Source organism: Salvelinus fontinalis, chromosome 8 (genome assembly GCF_029448725.1).
Source record: "Salvelinus fontinalis isolate EN_2023a chromosome 8, ASM2944872v1, whole genome shotgun sequence".
NCBI lineage: Eukaryota > Metazoa > Chordata > Actinopteri > Salmoniformes > Salmonidae > Salvelinus > Salvelinus fontinalis.
The window spans coordinates 1,437,294-1,458,929 of NC_074672.1; the positions used below are offsets into that span (position 1 = coordinate 1,437,294).

General features: G+C 44.5%; 1 protein-coding gene across 2 annotated transcripts; it reads left to right on the top strand.

The window, feature by feature from the left end:
• Window positions 1-20,331, top strand: LOC129860352 (E3 ubiquitin-protein ligase BRE1B-like). Of its 2 annotated transcripts, none has more exons than XM_055930675.1 (20): window positions 1-106; window positions 782-937; window positions 1,045-1,212; window positions 2,801-3,014; window positions 3,247-3,444; window positions 3,603-3,724; window positions 3,922-4,068; window positions 4,397-4,471; window positions 4,621-4,740; window positions 5,074-5,253; window positions 7,345-7,480; window positions 7,828-7,949; window positions 8,236-8,495; window positions 8,644-8,761; window positions 8,922-9,071; window positions 16,578-16,790; window positions 17,052-17,177; window positions 17,382-17,522; window positions 18,348-18,449; window positions 18,593-20,331. In XM_055930675.1, exons 2-20 carry the CDS (start codon window positions 797-799, stop codon window positions 18,767-18,769), a joined length of 2,910 nt encoding a protein of 969 aa, XP_055786650.1. In that variant the 5' UTR covers window positions 1-106; window positions 782-796; the 3' UTR covers window positions 18,770-20,331. The 2 variants fall into 2 exon arrangements, with proteins under 2 accessions (XP_055786650.1, XP_055786652.1); XM_055930677.1 differs by having other exon boundaries at window positions 7-106; window positions 769-937.
• The last annotated feature ends 1,305 nt before the right edge of the window (window positions 20,332-21,636 follow it).

A 21,636-nucleotide genomic window follows, 5' to 3' on the forward strand; every position in this document is an offset into this window, starting at 1 on the left:
AGAAGAAGAAGAAGAAGAAGAAGTACACTTACTGTGCTATAGAGGAAATAGCTACTGTCGTCATCTCCGGTTAGTGGTAATGTTGTACGAGGTCTCTTTCTGAAAGGTTTGTCATATTTCTTAGTGATCGTGAAATAAAAACGTGAATTAATTAATACTATATGATTGCATTTAAAACTGATTCGAGGAAATACGCCGTATTATACTCACAGCCATTGTACTCACAGTTGCTAATCTGCTAGCATTCTTTACAGCCAGCATTAGCCTGTTAGCTAGATAGATTCTTGCAAAAGCTATACTAGGTAGTAAAATATAGCTAAGACGCAACTACCGCTATTTAGGTAGCTAACGTACATACATACACATGCCAAGTTTTTGATGGCCACTTTGCAAGTTTAGGTGCACATAATTCTAACATCGGAAACTGATAGCTTGCAAGTTAGCTAGCGGGACATTCTGGCCTTAATTGAATTGACATTTACAAATCTAAATTTATTCGCCAACAATTGTAAGAAACATTCACAAATTATTTGTAGTTAGATACCAGTAAGTCGTTAGCTTCAGTAACATTAGCGAAATTTAACTTCAAGAGTTGGTGACAATGACAAAACCCTCGTGTTGTTGACAAGGGGAGATAATCAGTCTTGTCATCAACGCTAAATGTCTATATTGCTAAATGTCTCTTTCGCCATCACAGAGTAACTGTCAGCTAATGAATTATGTTAAAACGAAATGTACATTTTTCATCAGCTTTGTGTCCTAAAACAGCTGTCACACTTAGGTTGCATAAGCAGCAATGATGTCTGGCACCGGGGGAGGGAAGCGAGTCTCAGGTGGGGACAGCCCCCCTGGTCCACCTGAGAAAAAGAGTAAAAAAGAGGAGAAGACCACCACCACTCTCATTGAGCCAATACGCATTGGGGGAGTGTCCTCTACGGTTAGTCACTATTTTTTTGCCTCCACATCTTGGTCTTGTCTATAATGAAGTATATTATCCCTCCTACAAGGTTATCATCTTCATGATCATGTATTTCACATCTGCAGGAGGAAATGGACATGAAAGTGATCCAGTTTAAGAATAAGAAGCTGAGTGAGCGTCTGGAGCAGAGGCAGACCATGGAGGACGAGCTGCGAGAGAAGATCGAGAAGCTGGAAAAGCGACAAGCCACTGATGATACCACACTGCTCATTGTGAATCGTTACTGGTCCCAGGTACGTACATTCCACAATTGTTTGCTGCCTTGAAGGATCATAGACATACAGTACCAGTCAAAAGTTTGGACACACCTACTCATTCAAGGGTTATTTAAAAAAATATATAATAGTGAAGACTTTAAAACTGAAGTAACACATGGAATCATTTAGTAACCAAAAAAGTGTTAAACAAATCAAAATATATTTTAGATTCTTCAAAGTAGCCACCCTTTGCTTTGATGACAGCTTTGCACACTCTTGGCAGTCTCTCAACCAGCTTCACCTGGAATGCTTTTCCAACAGTTTTGATGGAGTTCCCGCATATGCTGAGCAGTTGTTGGCTGCTTTTCCTTCACTGTGCGGACTAACTCATCCCAAACCATCTCAATTGGGTTTAGGTCGAGTGATTGGAGGCCATGTCATCTGATGCAGGACTTCATCACTCTCCTTCTTGGTCAAATAGCCCTTACACAGCCTGGAGGTGTGTTGGGTCATTATCCTGTTGAAAAACAAATGATAGTCCCACTATGCCCAAACCAGATGGGATGGCGTATCGCTGCAGAATGCTGTGGTAGCCATGCTGGTTGTGTGCCTTGAATTCTAAATAAATCACCAACAGTGCCACCGGCAAAGCACCATCACACCTCCTCCGTGCTTCACGGTGGGAACTGCACATACGGAGATCATCCATTCACCTACTCTGCGTCTCACAACGGCACGGCGGTTGGAACCAAAAATCTCAAATTTGGACTCATCAGGCCAAAGGACAGATTTCCACCGGTCTAATGTCCGTTGCTCGTGGTTCTTGGCCCAAGCAAGTCTCTTCTTCTTATTGGTGAACTTTAGTAGTGGTTTCTTTGCAGCAATTCGACCATGGAGGCCTGATTCATGCAGTCTCCTCTGAACACTTGATGTTGAGATACTTGAACTCTGTGAAACATTTATTTTGGCTGCAATTTCTGAGGCTAACTCTAATGAACTTATCCTTTGCAGCAGAAGTAACTCTGGATCTTCATTCCTAGCGCTTGGTGGTTTTTGCGACGGCATTTGAAGTAACTTTCAGTTCTTGAAATCTTCTGGATTGACTGCCCTTCATGAGTTAAAGTGGACTTTCATTTCGCGTTGCTTATTTGAGCTGTTCTTGCCATAATATGGACTTGGTATTTTACCAAGTAGGGTTATCTTCTGTATACCACCCCTACCTTGTCACAACACAACTGATTGGCTCAAACGCATTAAGAAGGAAAGAAATTCAACAAATGTGCTTTTAACAAGGCACAACAGTTAATTGAAATGCATTCCAGGTGACTAACTCATGAAGCTGGTTGACAGAATGCCAAGAGTGTGCAAAGCTGTCATCAAGGCAAAGGATGGCTACTTTGAAGAATCTGAAATACATTTTGATTTGTTTAATACTTTTTTGGTTACTACATGATTCCATATGTGTTACTTCAGTTTTGATGTCTTCACTGTTATAAAAAAAAAAAAAAAAAAAGAATGTTTACCTTTGAATGAGTAGGTGTGTCCAAACCTTTGACTTGTACTGTATGCTTAACCTAAAATTTAACCCCCACACATACTGAATTACTCTTTCTTTGACTTCCAGTTGGAAGAAAATGTTCACGTCCTGCGCCTACGCATTGACCCCACGGTGGTCCCGGCAACGCCTACTATGCCGGTCTCTGCCCCTACCCCAATAGAAGAAGATGGTATGATGATCCCACCACCCCCTCCTCCAGCACCAGAACACGAGGAGCAACAGCCTCCCCCACCTGATGTTATGGAGAAAGCTCCTGAACCACAGCTGGACTCGACAACAGGTAAAGATGATCCCTGCTCTCTCGCTCGCTCAACCTTTTTATCTATGCATATCTAGCCACTGATCCGCAGTAGTGATACCTCCAAGTCCATTGCTTTGCCACCTGTAATAACTGATGTGAGGTATGGAAACTTAACAAAGCAGTACACCTTTCTAGCACTTGTGCCACATTTATATTTTCAACCACATCCTAAGTCCTCCCGTCCATTTTTACTTATCACCATGGTCTGTAGCACCGCCGCCCACTACTTCCCTCAGTGAGAGTGCCAAGGCCTTCCTCTCCATTCTGGACAACAGCAGTGAGGAGGAGCTCAGCCTGCAGCTGCAGGACAGGATGCAGTTTAGCAAAGAGGCCGCTGCTTGCATGGTCTGCGTCTTCGATAGGTTGCACAGCCGCATCGACGGCCTATGCACCCAGATCCAGTCCGCAGGTAACTATTCAGACTCACTCATGACTAAGGACAATAGTTTATTTCACTTTGTTGTTATGGAAGCATTTGGGTTCTAAATGTGGCATAAACATGTAGAGGAGTTCCCTACTGTGACATTCACAGTTGAGTAACCCTAGTAACTGTGTTGTCTTGGTCAGTGTGTGAGGACGACGGCCAGGAAGAGCTGCTCCGTCTGAATCGCACTCTGCTGGAGGAGAATAGCAGACTGCAAGACCTGGCCTCCTCACTGCAGGGCAGACACCACAAGATGTCTATGGAGGTACTTTGCCTCATCCTATAATGTAGTGTATGTGGATTGTGAATGCCCACATCTCCACAGTGTGTTCTCTCAGGCTTTTGTATCCTCAATATGAACGTCTGCCATTTTCTCATCGGTGGTAATACATGGCGATTGTGTAAACTCATCCAGTCAATTTCTTAATCAAACGTTCTCTCATCTGTACTTCTCTCGTTCAGTACAATGAGCTTGTGGATAAGGTGACGAGCTCGGAGACCAAGGTGTCTGAGATGGAGACTGCTGTGGAGGATCTGCAGTGGGACATCGAGAAGCTCCGTAAGAGGGAACAGAAGCTCAACAAGCATCTGGCTGAAGCACTTGAGCAGGTTTGTTTCATTTGTGTGCGTGGGTGGGTATACTCTGTGTGTGTGTGTGTGTGTGTGTGTATAGTCCTGTGTCTCATCATTGCTGACGTCACTCTCCATTATGCGTCTACGTCCAGCGATAAGGCATCGGAGCATGCCAGCCATTGAATCGCAGCTGTGTGTGTTTACCTATGTCCTGCTGTATGTACATGGGTAAAATCATGTTTTGATATTGTACAGTCTAAATGAAGACTGTAACCACTATTACTATTGTAATATTTCTGGGTTGGTGTCTGTACTAATGTACGGGCCAAGTTCGCTAAACGCCTCTTATGATTGTTCTGTCCAGTTGAACTCGGGTTACTACACCACTGGCAGCTCAGGGGGGCTACCCGGAGGCCAGATCACTCTCAATATACAGAAGGTGAGTGCAGACTTGTCACTTTAATGTCCAACCGTATTCTTGAGCTTCCCTTCAGTCTTGTTTTGATACATTGTTGTATTCCAACCCAGTCATGGAGTTAAATTGGTGATAATAATTTAACTTCATACTGTCATTAATATGTCTGTTAGTTTGAGAGCCTGAATGCAGAGTTGGAGCAGAACCAGGAGCTGGCCAACAATCGCATGGCGGAACTGGAGAAACTACAGCAGGAGCTCCAAGAGGCTGTGAGGGAGAGTGAGAAGCTCAAGGTGCAGAAGTCGTCTCCTCTGAGGGGATACAAGACTAAACTCACTGCAATACTCTTGTCTGCTTAACAAAGGATATGCTCACTATTTAGACAGTCTTGATGAGTCAGGTGTCAAGTCAAGGAAGACAATAATTGTCGAATGTAGAAACACAATAACTTGTGTTTGTCATTATGATCATTGAATCTATGCTCTGTATGTAATATCAATGAATGTATTTACGTTTCTGTTTACTCTATCCCAAATTGATTGCATTTATATAGTTTTTCACCAGGTCCCGAAGCCTCTTACAGTGTATGAGGGGGGGGGTAACTCACTCACTTAACTCCTTTTCAGTTGGACCTGAAAAATATTCCAGAGGAGGTGGTGAAGGAGACCGCGGACTACAAGTGCCTGCAGTCCCAGTTCTCACTGCTTTACAACGAGTCTCTCGGGGTGAAGACCCAGCTGGACGAGGCCCGGGCCCTGCTCCTCACCGCCAAGAACGCCCACCTCAGACAGATAGAGCATATGGAGGTCAGAAGCACTAATTTAGCAGATAAGTTTTACTTGCAGTCATTGTGAACTTGGTTGTTTTACCTCCCTTAGTTCAATGCACTGGTTGTTGCTTTGGATAGGATAAACTGACAAATGACTTGTGTAGGAGGGAGCCACTGATTTAAAATCAAAATTTCAGCGTATCAGACCCATTTTTTTAATATGCTTTAACTGCGCTTGATCGAGCCTGTCTGGGGTACCAGATGGATGGGGTTTGAACTTTTGGGACTATTCCATTGGTTCCATTGTGCCAGGCAAGCTCAATCAAGCACATCTAAAGTATTTGATAGAGAACTAATACTACTTGAACCCAGGTCTGGCACGTACACCGCTCAAAAAAATAAAGGGAACACTTAAACAACACAATGTAACTCCAAGTCAATCACACTTCTGTGAAATCAAACTGTCCACTTAGGAAGCAACACTGATTGACAATAAATTTCACATGCTGTTGTGCAAATGGAATAGACAACAGGTGGAAATTATAGGCAATTAGCAAGACACCCCCAATAAAGGAGTGGTTCTGCAGGTGGTGACCACAGACCACTTCTCAGTTCCTATGCTTCCTGGCTGATGTTTTGGTCACTTTTGAATGCTGGCGGTGCTTTCACTCTAGTGGTAGCATGAGACGGAGTCTACAACCCACCCAAGTGGCTCAGGTAGTGCAGCTCATCCAGGATGGCACATCAATGCGAGCTGTGGCAAGAAGGTTTGCTGTGTCTGTCAGCATAGTGTCCAGAGCATGGAGGCGCTACCAGGAGACAGGCCAGTACATCAGGAGACGTAGAGGAGGCCGTAGGAGGGCAACAACCCAGCAGCAGGACCGCTACCTCCGCCTTTGTGCAAGGAGGAGCAGGTGGAGCACTGCCAGAGCCCTGCAAAAATGACCTCCAGCAGGCCACAAATGTGCATGTGTCTGCTCAAACGGTCAGAAACAGACTCCATGAGGGTGGTATGAGGGCCCGACGTCCACAGGTCGGGGTTGTGCTTACAGCCCAACACCGTGCAGGACGTTTGGCATTTGCCAGAGAACACCAAGAATTCGCCACTGGCGCCCTGTGCTCTTCACAGATGAAAGCAGATTCACACTGAGCACTTGTGACAGAGTCTGGAGACGCCGTGGAGAACGTTCTGCTGCCTGCAACATCCTCCAGCATGACCGGTTTGGCGGTGGGTCAGTCATGGTGTGGGGTGGCATTTCTTTGTGGGGCCGCACAGCCCTCCATGTGCTCGCCAGAGGTAGCCTGACTGCCATTAGGTACCGAGATGAGATCCTCAGACCCCTTGTGAGACCATATGCTGGTGCGGTTGGCCCTGGGTTCCTCCTAATGCATGCCAATGCTAGACCTCATGTGGCTGGAGTGTGTCAACAGTTCCTGCAAGAGGAAGGCATTGATGCTATGGACTGGCCCGCCCGTTCCCCAGACCTGAATCCAATTGAGCACATCTGGGACATCATGTCTCGCTCCATCCACCAACGCCACGTTGCACCACAGACTGTCCAGGAGTTGGCGGATGCTTTAGTCCAGGTCTGGGAGGAGATCCCTCAGGAGACCATCCGCCACCTCATCAGGAGCATGCCCAGGCGTTGTAGGGAGGTCATACAGGCACATGGAGGCCACACACACTACTGAGCCTCATTTTGACTTGTTTTAAGGACATTACATCAAAGTTGGATCAGCCTGTAGTGTGGTTTTCCACTTTAATTTTGAGTGTGACTCCAAATCCAGACCTCCATGGGTTGATAAATTTGATTTCCATTGATAATTTGTGTGATTTTGTTGTCAGCACATTCAACTATGTAAAGAAAAAAGTATTTAATAAGAATATTTCATTCACTCAGATCTAGGATGTGTTATTTTAGTGTTCCCTTTATTTTTTTGAGCAGTGTATATCATGAATACAACAGGAATATATGTGGTTGGAAAGGTAATCCCGTGGAAACCGTGAAAGTGGATTACGTCACAATCTATAAAAAATGGCCAACACTAGTCATGATGTCAGAGATTGGTGTGATGTCGCTGTTTGACAGCCGTCAACAAAAGTTGCTGCTGTTCGTCATCGTTTCAGAGTGACGAGCTGTCACTACAGAAGAAGCTCCGCACTGAGGTCATCCAGCTGGAAGACACGCTGGCCCAGGTGCGCAAGGAGTATGAAATGCTGCGTATCGAGTTTGAGCAGAACCTGGCGGCCAATGAGCAAGCAGGTAACGTATCATAATCTCCACAACGCCTCCCACGCCCTAGGCTTGTTTCTATCACTAAAGGTTTCTCAGAAAAAAAGCGAATGTTTTTCTGTGAGATGTTTGAATGAACGACTGTCAGTGATCTTATGTGCTTAGTAATTTATGCATGTCTTGTTTATTTCAAAAATGTTCCTTAACCAAGGATGTTGACTGTGTTTGGGAGGAATGTATCCTATCCTGTTGTCACTATCCATATTGCTCACAAGTTTACGCCACCAACAATAGTTGGACAAAACACTGCGACAGCGCTGACTGAAACGTATGGTCATTATCTTATCGACACCTGTCCCGTTTGATCTTTCCCTTAGGCCCAATCAACAGAGAGATGCGACACCTCATCAGCAGCCTCCAGAACCACAACCACCAGCTGAAAGGGGACGTGCAGCGCTACAAGCGGAAGCTCAGAGAAACACAGATGGAGATTAACAAGGTAGGGCAGCTGATCCTGCACGTGAGACCAATAGACTTTCTTCTGCTCCCTAAGAATATTTAATCAATATGCGTAGTTCATAGATAGACCCTTATTATAGGTTAACTACAGCCTGGAGTTTGCCCTGGTGAGGTGGTTAGGTCATGGTTCCATAAAACTTGAGATGCACAATATTTGGTTAATAATTAAGGATAAACATGACACTTGAATCATGATATTTGGTACGACAATGTGATAAATGCGATCGGTGTCCCAAAACCATTTTCTATCTCCGTCCCTTTGTCAGTTGCGGTGCCAGAGTGGTGACACTGGGCTTCTGTCGTTGGAGGAGCCGGTGAGCGACAGCCTGGAGGTGAAGAAGGAAGAGGACGAAGACCAAGAAGAGGAGGAGGAGAGGAGGAGGGAGCTGGAGAGACAGCGGTCCCGGGAGAGAGAGAGGGAGGCCGAGAGGGAGCGAGAGAGGGAGCGGGAGAGGGAGCGACAGCGCAGCGAAGAGTTGAAGAGAAAAGATTCGGACACTCTGAAGATGCTGAGGGCGGAACTTAAGTATGTTAAGTTTTTGGTCACAGAACACACAACTCATATTTTATATCGAATTAAGGGTACTGTCATATAGTAGAGGACTTAACTCATTGTTTTATTCTGGAGTTAGGTAGTGCTAACTCTTCTACTGTCCATTCTCCTCTCCCCTCAGGAAAGCCCAGGAGTCTCAGAAGGAGATGAAGCTACTTTTGGACATGTATAAATCAGCTCCCAAAGAGCAGCGAGACAAAGTGCAGCTTATGGCAGCAGAGCGCAAGTCTAAAGCCGAGGTTTGCTCTTTGACTTCTTCAAATTCCAACCTGAACTGTAGGTTATCATTCAAAGTCAATTCATGAGATGGTTAGTGTTATCTGAATCTAATCCCCCACTACAAGCTGAAGTAGTGTCTCAGTCCGTGTGTTATACCTAAATCCACCCTCTGTGTCCCAGGTGGATGAGTTGCGGGTGCGGGTTCGAGAGCTGGAGGAGAGGGAGAGGAAGGAGAGCAAGAAGCTGGCTGATGAGGACGCTCTCAGGAAGATACGCGTGGCAGAGGAGACGATCGATCACCTACAGAAGAAGCTCACGGCCACCAAACAGGTACTGTATGTCCACTACACATTCAAACCTTTTGCAGAGGTGCTGAATATGTTCAATATCACAATTGCAGTGGCTTTGCCATTTCTTTGTTTCTTTTGACCGGGGATTTCAATGGAATAAGTGAGGTATTGCATTTAGAGGACGGGGTTTCAAATTGGTAGGGTTATGTTTCTCTTGACCATAAAAATACTCATCAGTGGCCTCCCGAGTGGCGCAGTAGTCGTGCTAGATGCGTCACTACAGATCCGGGTTTGATCCCAGGCTGTGTTGCAGCAGGCCGCGATCGGGAGACCCATGAGGCAGCGCACAATTGTCCCAGCGTTGTCCGGGTTAGGGGAGGGTTTAGCCGGCTGGGATGTCCTTGTCCCATCGTGCTCTAGCGACACCTTGTGGGCGGCCTGGCGCATGCACCCTGACTTCGGTCGCAGCTGTACAGTGTTTCCTCCAACACATTGGTGCGGCTGGCTTCTGGGTTAATTAAGCAGTGTGTCAAGAAGCAGTGCGGCTTGGCGGGGTTGTGCTCTCGACCTTCGCCTCTAACTCTGTACGAGAGTTGCAGCGATGGGACAAGACTAACTACCAATTGGATATCATGAAAAAGGGGTAAAAAGTAGCGAAAAAAAGAAACGTCCTCTCACTGTAAACTGCATTTATTTTCAGCAAACTTAACATGTGTAAATATTTGGAATGAACATAACATGAACAAGTTCCACAGACACGTGACTAACAGAAATGGAGTAATGTGTCCCTGAACAAAGGGGGGGTCAAAATCAAAAGTAACAGTCAGTATATGGTGTGGCCACCAGCTGAATTAAGTACTGCAGTGCATCTCCTCCTCGTGGACTGCACCAGATTTGCCAGTTCTTGCTGTGAGATGATACCCCACTCTTCCACCAAGGCACCTGCAAGTTTCAGGACATTTCTGGGGGGAATGGCCCTAGCCCTCACCCTCCGATCCAACAGGTCCCAGACGTGCTCAATGGGATTGAGATCCGGTCTCTTCGCTGGCCATGGCAGAACACTGATATTCCTGCCTTGCAGGAAATCGCGCACAGAACGAGCAGTATGGCTGGTGGCATTGTCATGCTCGAGGGTCATGTCAGGATGAGCCTGCAGGAAGGGTACCACTTGAGGGAGGAGGATGTCTTCCCTGTAACGCACAGCGTTGCGATTGCCTGCAATGACAACAAGCTCAGTCCGATGATGCTGTGACACAGTTCGATGGGCAAATGGCATAGCCTAAGGATAATAGGCCTATTCATTTTTAGCCTAAGCCAATGTTCATTCAAGTGTTATAAAGAATGTTATAGGCTAAATAGTATTTTTATCTGATTGTTCGTTTTTATATAATTGCACAAATTAAGTTATTGAAAACACAGAATTATCATTCATTTGTTTTTCGTTCCAGCAATCTTGCTATTGTTTGTTCTCATTATTACTTTACTGTTTTTATTGAGGCTAATGGCAAACAAGTTTCTGAGATGGAACTCCGTTAGGCCACTAGGTTAATTCGATGGTTGAGAGTGGGTTATGTCTCGGCCAACAAGTCACATTCGAATCAGATGAGGATTGTGGAGAAAGGGGAAATCAAGATTTTAAAACAATAAGCCAGACAACTAATTGTTAGCTGCAAAAGGCCCGTGATCATCTGACATTGGAGAGGGGAAAAACATGTTAGGACCTGTCTGACATTTTGTGCTGCTTTGGTGCTATCCGCTCTTTCTACAATCTACATTGTTCTCTTGCATTATGTTAATAGTCTACCATATATAACTACCATTTAACTACCATTAAGCTATGACAAATGGGAAATAGGCCATTTGGTGTGTCGTCTTGCCAGACTCCGGAGGTGCAGTAAAAATTTAAATATACTAAACCATCGTTTGTGACATCACAATGTCATCACCATCGACGATGGCTGGACAATACAGTCGTAAAATTGTCCTACCCTATATCGCAATGCTGTTCAGATGAAGCGTCATAGTAAAGTCCGTTGATATATATTACACTGAACAAAAATATAAACGCAACATGTAAAGTGTTGGTCCCATGTTTCATGAGCTGAAATAAAAGATGCTAAAGGTTTTCCATACACACAAAAAGCTTGGTGAGCATCATGTCTCCTTTGCCAAGATAATCCATCCACCTGACAGGTGTGTGAAATCAAGAAGCATGATTATTACATAGATGCACCTTGTGCTGGTAGACAAGAAAAGGCCACTCTAAAATGTGCAGTTTGGTCACACAATGCCGCAGATGTCTCAAGTTTTGAGGGAGCATGCAATTGGCATGCTGACTACAGGAATGTCTACCAGAGCTGTTGCCAGAGAATTGAATGTTCATTTCTCTAACATAAGTCGGCTCCAACGTCGTTTTAGAGAATTTGGCAGTACGTCCAACCGGCCTCACAACTGCAGACCATGTGTAACCACACCAGCCCAGATTTGTGCAAAAATTCTTCAGTTGTGCAAACCCACAGATTCATCAGCTGTCCGGGTGGCTGGTCTCAGATGATCCCGCAGGTGAGGCCGTAGGAGGGCAACAACCCAGCAGCAGGACCGCTACCTCCGCCTTTGTGCAAGGAGGTGCACTGCCAGCGCCCTGCAAAATGACCTCCAGCAGGCCACAAATGTGCATGTGTCTGCTCAAACGGTCAGAAACAGACTCAATGAGGGTGGTATGAGGGCCCGACGTCCACAGGTGGGGGTTGTGCTTACAGCCCAACACCGTGCAGGACGTTTGGCATTTGCCAGAGAACACCAAGATTGGCAAATTCGCCACTGGCGCCCTGTGCTCTTCACAGATGAAAGCAGGTTCACACTGAGCACATGAGCACATGTGACAGACGTGACAGAGTCTGGAGACGCCGTGGAGAACGTTCTGCTGCCTGCAACATCCTCCAGCATGACCGGTTTGGCGATGGGTCATTCATGGTGTGGGGTGGCATTTCTTTGTGGGGCCGCACAGCCCTCCATGTGCTCGCCAGAGGTAGCCTGACTGCCATTAGGTACCGAGATGAGATCCTCAGACCCCTTGTGAGACCATATGCTGACACATGCACATTTGTGGCCTGCTGGAGGTCATTTTTCAGGGCTCTGGCAGTGCACCTCCTTGCACTAAGGCGGAGGTACCGGTCTTGCTGCTGGGTTGTTGCCCTCCTACGGCCTCCTCCACGTCTCCTGATGTACTGGCCTGTCTCCTGGTAGCGCCTGCATGCTCTGGACACTACGCTGACAGACACAGCAAACCTTTTTGCCACAGTTCGCATTGATGTGCCATCCTGGATGAGCTGCACTACCTGAGCCACTTGTGTGGGTTGTAGACTCCATCTCATGCTACCACTAGAGTGAGAGCACCGCCAGCATTCAAAAGTGACCAAAACATCAGCCAGGAAGCATAGGAACTGAGAAGTGGTCTGTGGTCACCACCTGCAGAATCACTCCTGTTTTGGGGGGTGTCTTGCTAATTGCCTATAATTTCCACCTTTTGTCTATTCCATTTGCACAACAGCATGTGAAATGTATTGTCAATCAGTGTTGCTTCCTAAGTGGAGAGTTTGATTTCACAGAAGTGTGATTGACTTGGAGTTACATTGTGTTATTTAAGTGTTCCCTTTATTTTTTTGAGCAGTGTATGAACTTTAACTTTGAAATGGTTGCATGTTGCGTTTTTATATTTTTGTTCAGTGTAGTTAAAATGACATTGTGAGATACGTTCAGGTACATTGCAAGATACAGTGCAGTCGGAAAGTACTCGGGCCCCTTGACTTTGACAAATTTTGCTACATTAGTCTTATTCTAAAATTGTAATAAAATGTCATTTATCCTCATCAATCTACACACAATACCCCATAATGACAAAGCAAAACAGGTTTTTAGAAATTTTTGCAAATGTATTAAGAAAAAAACATACCATATTTACATAAGTATTCAGAACCTTTGCGATGAGACTCAAAATTGAGCTCAGGTGCATCCTGTTTCCATCGATCATCCCTGAGATGTTTCTACAACTTTATTGGAGTCCACCTGTGGTAAATTCAATTGATTGGATATGATTTGTAAAGACACACACCTGTCTATATAACGTCCAACAGTTGACAGTGCATGTCAGAGCAAAAACCAAGCCATGAGGTCGAAGGAATTTTTCAAAGAGCTCCGAGATAGGATCATGTCGAGGCACAGATCTGGGAAAGGGTACCAAAAACCAAAAAAATTCTGCAGCATTGAAGGTCCCCATCATTCTTAAATGGAAGAAGTTTGGAACCACCAAGATGCTTTGGCTGCCCGTCCAAACTGAGCAATCGGGGGAGAAGGGCCTTGGTCAGGGAGGTGACCTAAGAACCCGATAGTCACTCTGACAGCGCTCTAGAGTTCCTCTGTGGAGATGGAAGAACCTTCCAGAAGTACAACCATCTCTGCAGCACTCCACCAGTTCAACTTCCAACAAGACAACGACCCTAAAGCATACAGCCAAGACAATATAGCAGTGGCTTCGGGACAAATCTCAATGCCCTCGAGTGGTCCAGCCAGAGCCCGGATTGGAACCCGATCGAACATCTCTGGAGAGACCTGAAAATAGCTGTGCAGCGGACTCTCCCCATCCAACATTGACAGGATCTGCAGAGAAGAATGGGAGAAACTCCCCAAATACAGGTGTGCCAAGCTTGTAGGGTCATACCCAAGAACACTTGAGGCTGTAATCTCTGCTAAAGGTGCTTCAATAAAGTACTGATTTAAAGGGTCTGAACAACTATGTAATTGTGATATTAGTAAGACTAATGGAGCCAGAGGAGATGACGGCTGTTTTACGGGCTCCTAACCAATTGTGATTGTGTGTTTTGCGTTATTTGTAACTTATTTTGTACATAATGTTTCTACCACCATCTCTTATGACCAAAAAAGAGCTACTGGATATCAGAACAGCAATCGCTCCCCTCTTACTGGACAAAGATTATTTTCTTTAACGAGTCGGACGCAAAGGATTTTCTTCAGACACCTGACAAGGACCAAATCCCTAGCATTCGCATGAATAAGAGATAGCGATATAGGGGACGTAGGTCGGTGTGCCTTGTAAGAATCCGACGGCGAGTGGGTAACCCGCCTCCACCTTCCGTACTATTAGCCAACGTGCAATCATTGGATAATAAACTGGATGAGCTACGATGAAGACTATCCTAGCAACGGGACGTTAACTGTAGTATCTTGTGTTTTACCGAGTCGTGGCTGAACGACTACATGGATAACATACAACTGGCTGTGTTTTCCGTGCATCGGCAAGATAGAACAGCTGCCTCCGGTAAGACGAGGGGTGACTGTCTATTTCTCAACAACAGCTGGTGCACAAAATCTAATATTAAGGAAGTCTCAAGGTTTTGCTCGCCTGAGGTAGAGTATCTCATGATAACCCATAGACCACACTATTTACCAAAAATAGGTTTCATCTATATTTTTCATAGCTGTCAATTTACCACCACAAACCAATGCTGGCACTAAGACCGCACTCAACGAGCTGTATAAGGCCATAAGCAAACAAGAAAATGCTCAGCCAGAGGCGGTGCTCCTAGTGGCCGGGGACTTTAATGGGGCGGCAGGTAGCCTAGTGGTTAGAGCGTTGGGCCAGTAATTGAAAGGTTGCAAGATCGAATACCCGAGCTGACATGGTAAAAAGTCTGTCGTTCTGCCCCTCAACAAGGCAGTTATCCCACTGTTACTTGGTCATCATTATAAATAATAATTTGTTCTTAACTGATTTGCCTAGTTAAATAAAAAATTATTCAAGGGAACTTTAATCTGTTTTACCTCATTTCTACCAGCATGTTATACGTGCAACCAGAGGGGGGAAAAACACTCTAGACCACCTTTACTCCACGCACAGAAGCGTGCAAAGCTTTCCCTCGTCCTCAAATTGGCAAATCTGACCATAACTCTATCCTCCTGATTCCTGCTTACAAGCAAGAACTAAAGCAGGAAGTACCAGTGACTCGCTCAATAGGGAAGTGGTCAGATGATGCAGATGCTAAGCTACAGGACTTTTTGCTAGCACAAACTGGAAAATGTTCCAGGATTCTTCCAATGGCATTGAGGAGTAGACCACATCAGTCACTGGCTTCATTCATACTGAGCTAAAGGGTAGGGCTGCCGCTTTCAAGGAGCAAGACTCTAACCCGGACGCTTATAAGAAATCCTGCTTTGCTCTCCGACGAACCATCAAACAGGCAAAGGGTCAATACAGGACTAAGATCGAATCGTACTACACCGGCTCCGACCCACATCTGGATGTTGCAGGGCTTGCAAACTATTACCGATTACAAAGGGAAGCACAGCCACGAGCTGCCCAGTGACACGAGCCTACCAGACAAGCTCAATTACCTCTATGCGCGCATCGCGGCAAGTAACACTGAATGCATGAGAGCACCAGCTGTTCCGTACTACTGTGTGATCACGCTCTCCGCAGCTGATGTGAGTAAGACCTTTTAAACAGGTCAACATTCACAAGGCCGCAGGCCCAGATGGATTACCAGGACGTGTACTCAGAGCATGCGCTGACCAACTGGCAGGTGTCTTCACTGACATTTTCAACCTCTCCCTGACCAAGTCTGTAATACCTACGTTTCAAGCAGACCACCATAGTCCCTGTGCCCAAGAAAGCAAAGGTAACCTGCCTAAATGACTACTGCCCTGTAGCACTCACGTCGGTAGCCATGAAGTGCTTTGAAAGGCTGGTCATGGCTCACTTCAACACCATCATCCCGGAAACCTGAGACCCACTCCAATTTGCATAATTCCCCAACAGATCCACAGATGACGCAATCGCTATTGCACTCCACACTGCCCTTTCCCACCTGGACAAAAGGAACACATCGTGAGAATACTATTCATTGACTACAGCTCAGTGTTCAACACTATAGTGCCCTCAAAGCTCATCACTAAGCTAAGGGACTTAACACCTTCCTCTGCAACTGGATCCTGGAGTTCCTGATGGACCAGGATTAAAACAAACTGTAGCTAGCTTTCTGGTCACGCGCCTCTAACAGTACACTTCCAGTGACCCTCGTTCAAGATGGCCGTACTTCTTCATTACACAAAGGAAAAAATCTCAACCAATTTCTAAAGACTGACATCCAGTCGAAGCGGTAGGAACTGCAAGAAGGTCAACTAGAAATCTGAAAACCCATTGAAAAAAATCTGAATGGTTTGTCCTCGGGGTTTCGCCTGCTAAATAAGTTCTGTTATACTCACAGACATGATTCAAACAGTTTTAGAAACTTCAGTGTTTTCTATCCAAATCTACTATACTATGCATATCTCATCTTCTGGGGATGAGTAGCTGGCAGTTGAATTTGGGTATGCTTTTCATCCAAACGTGAAAATGCTGCCCCCTATCCTAGAGAAGTTAAGGAGATTTAACCTCAATGAAATGAAACCACATAACTAACAGTTAAATAAAAAAACAAATGCCAACTCTATTTCAACCTCCCACCCCCCTGTGTCTCTCCATTGTGTCCAGGAGGAGGAGGCCCTACTGAGCGAGATGGATGTGACAGGTCAGGCCTTTGAAGACATGCAGGAGCAGAACAGCCGGCTGATGCAGCAGCTGAGAGAGAAGGATGACGCCAACTTCAAGCTGATGTCGGAACGCATCAAGTCCAACCAGATCTACAAGCTGCTGAGGGAGGAGAAGGAGGAGCTGGCCGACCAGGTGCTAACCTTCAAGACCCAGGTGAGAGGGACTGTGGAGGATGGACTCGCTTCGCGGGTTTATTTCCAGGGCAACTTGCAAAGCGGATTTAAAACAGGTGCACAACTTATTTGGCAAGGGAAACCTTTTTTTTAAACGAAAACATTGGCCTCAAAAATATCTTGGGCCACATTGGCTATTGAAATGAAATAAAAAATAAAACACTTCACAAAAGTCCGGATAATACTTGTGTTTCTGAGCCAATGAGGAAGAGGTCTGATTGGTTCCCTTTGTCTGTCACAGGTGGAAGCTCAGCTATTGGTTGTACAGAAGCTGGAGGAGAAGGAGGGCATCCTCCAGAGCTCACTGGCCACTCTGGAGAAAGAGTTAGGAGTCCGCACACAAGCACTAGAACTAAACAAGAGGAAGGTAGGAAAACAATACCTCTACTACTAAGATACTTTTAAACTCTTCTTCTTCCACAGTTACCTTACCAATACTACTGCTTTTACTATTTATGCTGTAATACCATGGTTACTGAGGACAATACGAGCAATTGTATTGCTGGTCACTCTTCTTGTATCGTTCTGTTGGGAGTATCTCTGAGTGTTTCTTGCCCCTCCATGTCCCCAGGCGGTGGAGGCAGCCCAGCTGGCTGAAGACCTGAAGGTGCAGCTGGAACACACCCAGTCCAAGCTGAGAGAGATCCAGGTTTCTGTGTCTGAGAACCGCACCGCCAGAGAGAGGGAGTTGGGCAACCTCAAAAGAGCACAGGTACGCACAACTACTGACAAGTCTGTCCTTTCTAGATATTTGTCCTTTATTTAACCAGTCCCATTGAGATGAGCATATATTTTGAGGGAGCCCTGATATGTTAATTTGTCAAACCCATAAAAGTCTTCAGCGAATACAGTGGGAGAGAAAATTAGAGCGCGTGAATGTTAACAGTAGGTTTAATATGGTCGTGAAGAGGGCACGACAACGACTATTCCCCCTCAGAAGACAGAAGACTTGGCGTGGGTTCTCAGATCCTCAAAAAGTTATACAGCTGCACCTGGTATGGCACTACAGAGGGTAGTGCGTACGGCCCAGTACATCACTGGGGCCAAGCTTCCTGCCATCCAAGACCTCTATACCAGGCCGTGTCAGAGAAAGGCCCTAACAATTGACAGACTCCAGCCACCCTAGTCATAGACTGTTCTCTCTGCTAGCGGCACTAAGTCTAGGTCCAAAAGGCTTTATAACAGCCTCTACCCCCAAGCCATAAGACTGCTGAACAACTAATAATATGGCTACCTGGACTATTTGTATTGACCCCCCCCCCCCCCGCTGCTGCTACTCCTATGTACATATTACATCAATTACCTTGACTAAACTGTACCCCCGCACATTGTCTTGGCACTCCCTGTATATAGCCTCGTTATTGTTATTTTATTGTTACTCCTTAATTTTTTCCCTTTAGTTTATTTAGTCAATATTTTCTCAACTCTTATTTTTCTTACAACTCCATTCTAGTTTAAGGGCTTGTAGTAAGCAATTTGGCGAATGTGACATAACATTTGATTTGACTACTAAAGTATTTGACTGTCTAACTTATAGGAGGACCTGTCCAGGCTACGACGAAAGCTGGAGAAACAGAAGAAAGTGGAGGTGTACACGGATGCTGATGAGATCCTGCAGGAGGAGATTAACCAGTACAAGGTGAAACAAGAGACTTTACGTATCTTGATGGGATAGCCTTGCTTTTGTTTTATCAAATGCATGAGATGGTTCACATTGTCTATTGTGGGTCATCTTCTATCCAAATTGACCCTGTATTTTCTCTCATCCGCCCCCCTTTTCAGGCGAAGCTGCGTTGTCCGTGCTGCAACACCCGCGACAAGGAGACGGTGCTCACCAAGTGCTTCCACGTGTTCTGCTACGAGTGTCTGAAGACGCGCTACGACACCCGGCAGAGGAAGTGCCCCAAATGTAACTGTGCCTTCGGGGCCAACGACTTCCACCGCATCTACATCACCTAACTCTGTTACACGGAGAGGAGAAAAAGAAGACAGTGAAACAGAGCCTAAAGGAGAGGGAGAAAAAAAATGGTGTGGTTGGAGAGGTGCCTGGAGAGTTTCGTTTTTTTTCTCGGTTTTAATCGCTGCCTTTTGGAAAAACTTTCTTAAATTGCATCATTGCCGGTTGGTGCTAGTGACCAAACAGAGGGTTGTGATTGATTGCGATGTACGGTAGGTAGTAATAAGAGCAGATGTGCTCATGCTCCCATACCAAGGTATTACTACTTCTGTTTATCTGGCCAATCTTAGTTTGTCAGGTCTTGCCCATGTGGAATTCTTAACATTTAACTGAGCCCATTTTTTAACTGGTATTCACCTTGTAAAAGTGTACTGGGAAGTTGTATGATTTGTAGACAGACTTACTCACAGGTATTCTGAAGGATGATTCTATGTGCTTGTTTTGGATATTCAAAGAAAAGACGACCATTCTCAAGAACTGAGATTCCTTTACTGGACACGTATCTAGTTCCGTTGCTATGTTGAGCTGTGGACATTACGACTCCATTCAGTTGAAATTGAGTTTCCTTCATTGTCATAACAATCACGTTATGCACCTGTGCAGAGATTTCACCGGATAATACTATTGTCAATACCTAGGAATCATTCGACTTAAAGTTGGCAGTTTAGTTTGACTTTGCCTGTGGCTAGCAGATCGAGCGCCTCAGTCACACACAACATCTGCAGGTTTTAGTGCCTCATTACCGATGACATTTCAGTGGAAGAGTCAGCTCGCGAGTGTCATTCTAAGTGGGCCGTCCCATCCAGCTCTTTCAAGACAACTTAAAGATTACTGGAACATTAAAGGAGCTATATGTAATATTTTGCATTGTAATTTCAGAAAATGTCATGAATATATCTACAGTAATAGTGGAATGATAGTTTCACTATATTCTTTCCCCAAAACATTTTTTGGGGCCCACACAAAATTCCATTCTAATAGTGCAGACTTCTTGACTGGGCCATCAAAGGGCAAGCATCAAACATGTAGAAATCACTCAGCTCCAGTCAATTGGACAACGAGATTTGCTGGCCCCAGTCAATTTGACAACTAGAGACGGTCAGTTGTTGAATTGTCACATATAGTACCTTTTACAGTCTCAACATATGTTACAACCATATTCTGCCTTAATGGAATCTCTGAACCCCCTTTTCCTCAGTTCTGATGATGCTAGCCATTTATTGAGAGCTTGGTGATGTGTTTGACGTTAGCACGTGTGAGAACCAAAATCATAACTGACCTCAAAAAACCACAGTGAGACTCTTGTGATCTAAAGTCAATGGCAAAAAAAACACCATGCATCTGTTCAAAATAAGACTTCTAGAATGTTTTGATGTAATGTTTGAGTTTTGTGACTCAGGATTTTTGGATTGGTATTAATAAGTGGATAGTGTGGGCTCTGTGTTATGAACATACATGTCATAGACAAAGAAGCAGTTCTCATTCAGAACATAGTGATCATTTTGTATTTCAGAGAGTGTAGATTTTGTGAGTTTTCCTAGTAAAAACATACACTTGCGCCTCATGAGTTGACTGTTGAATACATTTACTCAGCATGGGGTTTTCTGACCTGGGAGTTGAACAATGGGGAAAAATGTGATCTTGCTAAAACAAAGTGATGTGAGTGGTAATAACCGGCTTTTAGTAATAATTTTTTTTTTTTAAACAGTAAGGCCGATAAATAAAATTTGCGCAGGCAAATTGTCCAGAAGGGGAAAAAATCCCATTGCAAAATAATGCTTTTTAGCCTATTCATTGATGGAAATACATTCGACTGGTCATGCTTATCGGTATATGGGTTAATTTGCGTAATTAAATTGGTAATGTATCTTATTTATAACATGCGCACAGCATACAAGGCCTTTGGGCGGAAAATCTGCGCTTTATAATCCCAATAATTGCACAACAATTCTAAATGCAATTGTGTTTTCATAGTTGTGGCCATGATTAAAATGAGCCAAAATTAATTTTTTTCTCAACTGATAATTGAAGCGCACTTTCCATTTAAATGCATTGGCAATGGAAGGCAGGCTTGAGCTTCAAAGTAGAGGCAATTATTTTATAAAGATTCCGTATGCCATTGAAATAAGTATTTCTCTCGTGTTTTGGTTTTCAACTTTCTTCAATTGTCTGGTAGCCAAATGCACTTTCGCGCTTATCCTTCTGCCTTGTGCACATTGCTGCGCTAATAATGTTGAGGAATAATAGTTTCAGAACATTTTAAGCTAAATGTTCTGATCTGTTGCATCAGATTCATAATGTTTTTAGGCCTACTGGTTGTATGAATCTGGGATCTATCGTCTCACAACTGTCCAAGAGTCTGTTTGGGCAATTGCCTTCTTGACAAGCTGACCAATAGAATAGGTCAACTTTGACATACAGTTCATTCGGGAAGTATTCAGACTCCTTGACTTTTTACACGTTTTGTTACGTTACAGCCTCTAAAATTGATTCAATTGTTTATTTTCCTCATCAATCTACACAATACCCCATAATGACAAAGCAAAATCAGTATTTAAAAAAAAAAAAAGAATAAAAAATTGCACATTTCATAAATATCACATTTACAGTTGAAGTCAGAAGTTTACATACACCTTAGCCAAATACATTTAAACTCAGTTTTTCACAATTCCTGACATTTAATCCAAGTACAAATTCCCTGTTTTAGGTCAGTTAGGATCAGCACTTTATTTTAAGAATGTGAAATGTCAGAATAATAGTAGAGAATTATTTATTTCAGCTTTTATTTCTTATATCACATTTCCAGTGGGTCAGAAGTTTACATACACTCAATTAATATTTGGTAGCATTGCCTTGGAATTGTTTAACT

What these genes read in the sequence shown, in the direction of transcription:
- LOC129860352 (XM_055930675.1), top strand. Translation starts at nt 797, where the DNA reads ATGATGTCTGGCACCGGGGGAGGGAAGCGAGTCTCAGGTGGGGACAGC. An exon ending in ACAGCTGGACTCGACAACAG is followed by an intron (nt 3,015 to 3,246) that starts GTAAAGATGATC and finishes CATGGTCTGTAG; the next exon opens with CACCGCCGCCCACTACTTCC. An exon ending in ACCACAAGATGTCTATGGAG is followed by an intron (nt 3,725 to 3,921) that starts GTACTTTGCCTC and finishes TCTCTCGTTCAG; the next exon opens with TACAATGAGCTTGTGGATAA.